General features: G+C 27.9%; 1 protein-coding gene across 1 annotated transcript; it reads right to left on the bottom strand.

Moving 5' to 3' along the window:
* Positions 1-328: 328 nt before the first annotated feature.
* Positions 329-3,536, bottom strand: LOC124839541 (uncharacterized protein At4g15970-like). The gene is made up of 4 exons (XM_047315380.2): positions 3,096-3,536; positions 2,062-2,427; positions 868-1,349; positions 329-752 (listed from the first exon to the last, which is right to left on the bottom strand). The coding sequence occupies exons 1-4, from the start codon at positions 3,354-3,356 to the stop codon at positions 701-703; spliced, it is 1,161 nt and encodes a 386-aa protein (XP_047171336.1). The 5' UTR covers positions 3,357-3,536; the 3' UTR covers positions 329-700.
* Positions 3,537-8,654: the final 5,118 nt, after the last annotated feature.

The raw sequence follows: 8,654 nt of genomic DNA on the forward strand, positions 1-8,654 counted from the left end.
ATTATGTGGTCAATATCTCACTTCAATATTAATGTAATATCCTCCCTGTTTTTCTGTTTTTTTTTTTTTGTGTAATACCTCCTATGTTTTTTTTTTCTTTTTAGTAAATTTTTTATGTTTTTATGTTTTTTTTAATAAATTTTTCATGTCATCCCAGTGCCTAATATGAACTTAGATACTTAGGTGGTTATCTGACTCTGTCTGCATACCGTCCCTCCGAAGAGCTACGAATTTAAGAGCATTCAATTTTATCAAAACCTTGCGACTCACTAACAGCAAAATTAGTAATTGTGTAATAGGGAGCAAAGAAACGGAAGCAGGGCAATGGTTAAAGACAGAAAGTAGCTTTTCAAACAATTCATCTACAGTCCTTTCAATTTCAAACTAGTTAAGACCTGTTGGGTTTCTGTTTCTGAATTTCTTTATTGAGGGAAAAGATGAAGGCATGGATGTTGATTGTTGAGGCTAAGAAAATAGTTCCAGTACCATAATGTTAGAAAATTTGCTCTAGGAAAACACACAAAAAAATCAACGAATTAAACAGCTTATTACATCTTACACATTGCCTAAGGTAATTTTACTTGGAAGAATTCTTCCATCAAATATCGGTTTAGCAAAGTTGATTATCCTAATCCATACCTTCATCCGAGTGCACAGTTGAACTTCCACATTTAAGTCAGATATGTATGGAATTAACACTTTATTCTTCAGGACTCCTTTCTGGTGCATCATGGGGCCTGAGAGAGTCAAGGCTGAGGTGAAGTTTCACCCCATTAATAACAGGAAATGAGAAGTCAAAAAGAGTTGTTTCACAATGGTAAGGAAAAACAAAGTTAAATTATAGAAAAGCTTGAGTAAACGGCCAACCTGCATTTTTGAGGAACCCTCCAGGAAACAACTGACAACTTCTTCAAACTTGGAGGTAAAGATAAATAATGTTTCCAATCCTGAAGCATTATTCTGAGATCGTGAAGCTTGCTATCCAAACCAAAACAACAGTTTGCATGCATGGTACAAACATGGTTTAAATCTCTACTTGGTTCACAAAAACCACCAAAATTAGATGTATCCAAAAACCTCATCTTCAGTCCAATATAAGTAATGAAAGGATGAGCCTTGATGAAGTTAAGGACATCTTGATCATGGTATCCAGGATAGGTTTCTCGTGAAGAGTACCAGAATTTATAAAATTCTATTGATCTATTATTGGACTTTACAAAGTTGAACCCTCCGTTGGGTTTGTTGTTTACATCATCAAATCTACCTGTGAAATGATCGCACGCTATCTGGAAATCTGCATCAACGTGAAAGTGTGGAAATGGGTTCCTAAACCACATGACATCGGCATCCTGGGACAGGAACACCAAAGTAAGTATCTAATTAAGATACTTCTGAAATTTATCTAGCTTCTTCTATAGATTTTTCCGAAGTCTTGTCCTTTTCATATCTTCCCCTTTTTCAAAAAGACAACTCGGTGTAGGAAGATACATGAGAGCATCAATAATAAAATGTATAGCCTAAACTTTGCCGTTATGACACTGCACTGATGCGCTAGTTCCTATCAGTTGCGAATTTCAATTTAAATTAAATTCCGAAAAGGAAGTTAGAGGCAGAAGTTTAGCTCAACATACAGTTCTATAAAAATAACCAAGAATAATATTTTCCTCAAGATTTGATCAGAATATTATATTAACCACAACCATATTTTACTTTTCCTTATCAAACAAAACCCAGAATAGAATAATTCTAAATCTTGCCACATAGATAAAGACCACCATGCATTGCTATAATCAATATAGACTACTATTTGTTTGTGAAATACTCAATCAATTAGCCAAGTATACAAAGTAAACTTACAAGTAACTCATTCCCTCACTCACATGACAGACAGTTTTTCCCATTACGCACTACATCATAAGAAAATCAATCACAAAAAATAATAAATTTCACAACTTTTAGAATGTTTCCATGGCCACTAAAACTAAAACCACTTTAATGTTCACACAAGTCAGTCCTTGTGAGGTGCAAGAGGTATTATTAGTGATGGAAAAAATAACTTACTGTGAACACAAAATTGTATCCCATCTCAAGAACAGAACGTAGGAAATCAATCCTTCTCCACATCATCATCAAGTAGCGAGGAGTCATAAAGTACGCCTCTTCACGAAAGTCGGTTTCTTCACTAACTAGACAAAAGCAATGAATGTGTATAACCTGACAGCGTGCAAATGCCTTTTGGTCCAATGCAATGATTACCAAATGATTTAAAAAGGAACGGGTACGATCTCCTATTCTAAAGCTCTCAAGAAAAAGATCAATGATTGAATCTGGAGCTGCCCATGCTTCATTTAACGTGGTCAAGATTACTGTTCTGTCTTTCATAGCAGCGTCATTCAGGACCTTTTCGAGTGGATATTCATTGCTAGTCTGCTCGAGAGTCAATGATGAAGATTATGCTTATTATGCTTATGAAACTAGATAAAACAAATGGATTTAGTGTTTATAAACATTCGCATTTGAATAACTTTATTCATAAGACCAGAGAATGACTAAAGTATGACAGATTCATATCAACACCAGACGCTACAATAATTTTACATTGGGAAATCACTAGCTATTACAAGTGTTTCTAATGATATAATAAACTAAATTAATAGTTAATAAACCTAGTTTGCCCCAGTCAACTAAACTTGAGAATATATGAAAGTTGCGAATATATCCATTAAAGAAACTTGACACTCAATGTCCAGCGAAAATCATCAGTACTATTGACACTACCACACTTAATTCCCCAAATTTCATGGCGTCTCTCAATGATATGCATAAAATACACTTCCTAAAACTAACACATCGAGACTATTCAACACTGGAAAGAAATTAGAGCTCCAATGGCATTTCAATTGGTGATACATCACGTAAAAACACAAGACAGTGCATTAATTGTTAAATAAATATAGGTAATGAGACAATGCATTACTTAACTAATTAAGCATGCGAAAAACATAGAAGTGACTGAATACGCAGCAACAATTAGCAGGAAATGAAAAACAATGGATAATACGAGAGAACAGAACGAAGCAAGCAACAGTACTGACCGCAACGGGATCGTTGTACACCGATGGAAAAATGCTAGAAAGGGAATAAGAGTAATGGAAGGTGGAGAAGAATCTACGAGAATTAAGGTCTCCAAAGAGGACCAACAAAGAGAGGGAAACGGTGGCGAAGAAGAACGAGGCGGCGACGGCGCGCCGTAAGTGGAGGACTTTGGTCTCCCGAAGCATGCCGGCAGAGAGATCAGCAGCTGCTAAGCCACGCGTCGCTCTGGCGGAGGAAAAACGTGTCCTCTGACGGCGCATGAGAGGTCATGTTAGCAATGTTAGCGTTTGCGTGAAGAGATAACGAGACATCAGAAATTCAAAAATAGAGGTGTGAAGAAGTGGGTGGATTGGATGAACGAAAATTGTGTGTGCAAGTTGAAAAGCTCAAGATTCGAGGTGATTCTGTTACCAACGCAATGCCTAACGCATTTTGGTGTTACTGTGTTAAGTGTGCCCATTGCACTCACACTCATTGTTACTTTCATTTTGTTACCGTTTCTAACTGTCTGCACACCTGGCATTGCACCTTTACAATTACCTGCAGTGAGTCAACACGAAAAACACCCTATTTTTTTTTAATTTCTTTTGTTTTTAAGATTTTTTAACATGATAAATCTCACTCGCTTATATACTATTTTTATCTCTATTTTATTTTTCCTAAAAGCTTATGAAATTAATAAAACAGAGATGTTCATTATATTTTTCAATGTCACTTGTCATCATCCGTAAACTTCTAGGTAATGATAGAAGTAGTAATTTTAGACGTGTTATTAACAAAGTCTCTACATGATTTCTATTCACTGGTTTTTAGAGAAAATTTTACTTTAATTCCAACCTTTTTTATATATAAAATTTAAGAGTATAGTCTTGATGAGTATGACAATTTAAATACATAAAATACACTTGTCAAAACAATGAGAATTATATTAACGGTACTTTTGATTGAAGAGTATAAGTTTACATATTTTAAGTGTAAAAATATTACATTGTGAATCAATTAAAATTACTATTACCGTTATTATTATAAAAACTAATAATAATGAATTATAATACATTGTCATTTATTACCGCAGTGAAAAAATAGATTATAGGACATAAATTGTAATTGATGAAATATTAATGTTAATATATAGAGATAGAAGGGAGGGAGAGGTGGTTATGGTTTTTTTTTTCTATAAAACTTTTGTTAATGTTATTAATGTAAATATAAAGTTGTTCTTAATGTTTTTTTTCATAATATGACTTCTTAGAAAAAAGTTAGAAGAAAAATGAAGTTTAAATATTTTATCATTAAAATATAGAATTTATAAATAAAAAATAGTTTAGTACAGTTTGATTTTATAATAATAATCTCCTAAGTTTTATTGTAAGTCTCGATGAAAAACACGACAATTTTATGTAATAATTTTTTTCAGAATAAATTATTCTTTATCTTTCTATTAATTCATTTTAAAAGTTTAAATTATATATATAAAGCCCAATGAAGTACTAATAAAGTATAAGTGACCTAAATATTTATATGTAATTCAACTCGCAAAACAAAAATTTGATTCGCAATTCGGCTGCTACTTACACGGCTAATCGCTTAAAAAATTTTCACGTATATTTTAAAACTCATAGGTATTTACGCATATCTACAAAAAGTTTTAAAAAATATATTTTATATATTTTAAAATTTAAATTTAAATAAAATTACAAAAAATATATATAATATAAAATAATATAAATTAAAATTTAATTTTAATTAAATTTAACCTAATAAAATATAAATTAATTTTATTATTAATTTAATTTAATTTAAAATATAAATTAAATTATTATTATTATTTTTTCCAAGTAACGGATACCGTAGGTCATATAATATAATACTCACATTCGACTTATTTAAAGTGGAGTATTAAAATACTCTCATTATCCGCACTTAATAAATATCGACTGATAAATATCCTCGTTTCCACATTTTTTTGTTATCCCTAATTATTAGTGTTGTCAAAACGGGTTGTAAGTCAACCTAGCTCACCACAGATTTGTTGAGTCGGGTTGGATTTGAAAAAAATGTAATTTTTGTATGCGGACTAATTTTCAACCCAGCTCACTTAGAACCCGACTCACCGGGTTGAATCCGGCTCACCAACCCACCTAATTTAATTTAATTATTTATTATTTTGTATTTTAATATTATTAGTTAGCATTTTTTATTATTCGGTAGATAGTGATAAAAAAGATGTTTCAAGAGAGAAAACTATTATAGATTTATCTATTTAACATTCTAATATTATAAATGGATAAGTGAGACAAAAATTAACAATATTAAAAACATATTTGTTCGTCGTACATGTTTTTGGATTACGCTGGGATTGTATTATACCTTTTTTTATTATTTTGAATTGTCTTTTGGAGTTTAACATCGTTTTAGAGTGACATTTATTTAGATTTGAATTAAAAAAATTAATTTTTTATTTTAAAAAACTTATAATTAAACGAGCTAATGAGCCAACCTATTTAACCCACTAACCTGTGGTGGGTCGAGCCAGATTCAAATTTTTTCAACTTGCTAATAAGTGAACCGGATTGGATCGACTCACTAAGTGCCTTTGGTGGACCGGGCTGGGTCGAGCAGCTTACTCGTTTTGACAGCTCTACTCGTTATAATCCACATTGTTAAATTAATAAGAGAATAGTTATTTTCAATAAAAAAATATTTCATTGATTTTAGACTTACTCTCCCTTCTCTCATCTTTACCTTCTCTCTTCTTTCTCACTTTATAAATAAAGTAAAATTATGTGTTTAATTTTAATTTTTATATGGAACAAAGATTTTATTTAAGTTTTATGAAATTTAAAATGCAAAACTTTATTTTCATTTTCTGAAAAATATTTAATATATTTTTTTTCCGATAATTGTTTACACTTTGTCTTTTTCAAATTCGGAAATGTGTTTACGTTTTCTTTAAATATTTGCTTTATAAAATTACGATTATTTCTGAACACATTTATAAAATTACTTCTTTACTGATATCTGTGAATATAATTAAGAAACCAAAGTTAGAAAAAAATTAATGCGCCATTTAATATCATTAGTATCATATTTATATAATTCTATAAATAAACAGTTTCTTTATCTAAAACGGTATAACTGTCATTTAATTATGTTTTTAATACAAAAGATTGAAAATTAAAATATCACTTATGTTACACCTTATTCTTATTCTTAATATATCTTGTTATTATATTATTAGTTTTTTTTAATTAAAAGTAAGACGTTTTCAATGAAATAAACTGTTATTATATTTAATTTAATTTCAATACATATTCCTTTTCTATAATCCATTGTCAACCTATTAAGTTAAATTTATGATTAAAATTATAAAATTTTAAATATAGAATATTGGTTAATTTATTAATTATATAGTATGGCTATTGAGAGGAAGAAAAAACATAGCACTTATCTTCACATATATCAATGATGCAAGTAACTATGATAACAAAATATTGCAGCGAAACAATTTAAAAATCTTGAAGCATTAATCTTTTAAATGTGTACTTTAAACATTTTATTTTCATTAAAAAGTTTCAAACAGTATTTTTAAACTGAGTCAAGTTTTATTAATTTGTAAATTGTATGCAACTCATTTACATCTTAAATGAAACAATCATGGATTAAAAGGAAGTGAATATGGGTTTCCATTGAAAAGTCATTAATTACATCATCATAAAAAATGTTTTCAAAATAAAATTGTAACTCTCATTTTCAACCTAATTTTAATATGAAAAACATTTATAACTGTTTTCAAATAAGTTTATATTAAGTATTATTACAATTTTCGTCATTTCTCAAAACTCATAGATCATTCATTATCATATGATAGTTCATTAGAAAAAAAAAATATAAAGTTATGGAATTAAAACCATGATAAAAAAATACACTTTATGATAAACACATTATATTTATTATAAAAAAATTAAATTGTTATGAAAAAGATTCAAATAAGTAATTAAAGGTATAATATTATTTTTTTATTATCAGTTTTAATTATAGCATCATCTCTATTTATTGATCTTAATAAAATATAACTTATTTGATTTGTAATTTGGAGAGAAATAATAAATTTTGGTATAAATCATTCTATAATTTCTCATATTGTCAAACTACAAGATCGATATTTATGATCAGTACAAAATTATGTTTAAGATTTATATTACTAATTTTTTTACTTTTCGAATAAAAAATGATTAAAGTTTTTATTTTTTTATATTTAGAATCGCGTTAGGTTTAATTCTTACTTATATTGTTTTTTTTATGAACGATAACTAAATTAATTAGATTATTAATCAATAATATATTTTTTATAATAAATATGATAAACTTTGAAATACATAAAAATACAATCATCGCGATATCATTTTCTTTTAAAATTAAAAAGAATCACTCTGAAAAATCATGACAAAACAAAATAATAAAAAAATATACATTTTTCAACAAAAGTATTTAAGAGCTCTAATTGAAACATGTTTAAAAATATAAATGATTCAGATATAAATAAAGTTTGTATCCTTAAAAAATATATTTACACTTACTTCCTCTAAAATACCATAACATTACAAATATATTTTAGTACCACCATTTTTTTTTAACAATTCAACTTTGTAGTTTTCACTAAAAATTCATATGATACAATAATCGAATTTAAATTCAACTCAACACAGCATTCAATCACAATGCATCCAACTGAATTTAACTTCACCATGTTTACGTGAGAGTCACTTATCCTCTTAGTCAAATAGATATAGTGAGATATGAAAGAATATAAAATATTAATAAAAAAAAATTTCTAGGACCAAGAAAAGAAAAAAAAACATCAAATGTTTATTTTGAAAAAAAATCACCTTCTCAATTTATAAACTTGTGAATATTTAAACCATGCACATAAACTTTAAAAATATTATACGTAGGAAATTTACAAACAAAAATGAATTTATTGTAAATGAAATTTCTTATATTCATAATTGAACTTTACTTTATTATTATTGTTTTGTTGATACTATATAGAGAAAAAGACGGTTGTCAACTTATAAAAGTTAGAAAAATAAAAAACAATATAAAAAGAAAGTGTTTAGAGAGATAATTAACTTTGCAAATAAATAACCAAATAATTAATATTCTAATTTTTATACTCAATTTAACTTATAATTTTAACTTCTTTTTATCCCTTTTACAATCATTTATCCATTAAAAAATAGTCTCACATCCGTAAACTTCACAGATGTCCTAAAACTTTATTTTGAATTGATTTGACTCGACGAAGGGATAAGTAAAGTTTTACGAAGGATTATTTTTAAATAGTAAAAAAAGGTTTACAATAGTTTTTTTAGATAACTTTGTTTTAAAAAAATGATTATTTTGATGGTCAAGAATATAAAATAAACTTGAGCTTATTTTTAAAAATAAAATCATTATATTATTTAACACCAAAATCACTTATGTCTTAATAAACTTAACATAAATTTGATTAAATAATGCATTTTTTGATCAGTGTTAAAGAATATAGTATAATT

The sequence above is a fragment of the Vigna umbellata genome, chromosome 8 (genome assembly GCF_029865625.1).
Source record: "Vigna umbellata cultivar VRB3 chromosome 8, Vumbellata_1.0, whole genome shotgun sequence".
In the NCBI taxonomy this organism is placed as follows: Eukaryota; Viridiplantae; Streptophyta; class Magnoliopsida; order Fabales; family Fabaceae; genus Vigna; species Vigna umbellata.

Excerpts from the sequence above, each read along its gene's own strand:
- LOC124839541 (XM_047315380.2), bottom strand. The coding sequence starts at position 3,356 with ATGCGCCGTCAGAGGACACGTTTTTCCTCCGCCAGAGCGACGCGTGGC. Across the intron at positions 2,428-3,095 it reads TGTACAACGATCCCGTTGCG|ACTAGCAATGAATATCCACT; the intron begins GTCAGTACTGTT and ends ACTCTCGAGCAG. Across the intron at positions 753-867 it reads AGGGTTCCTCAAAAATGCAG|CCTTGACTCTCTCAGGCCCC; the intron begins GTTGGCCGTTTA and ends ACTTCACCTCAG.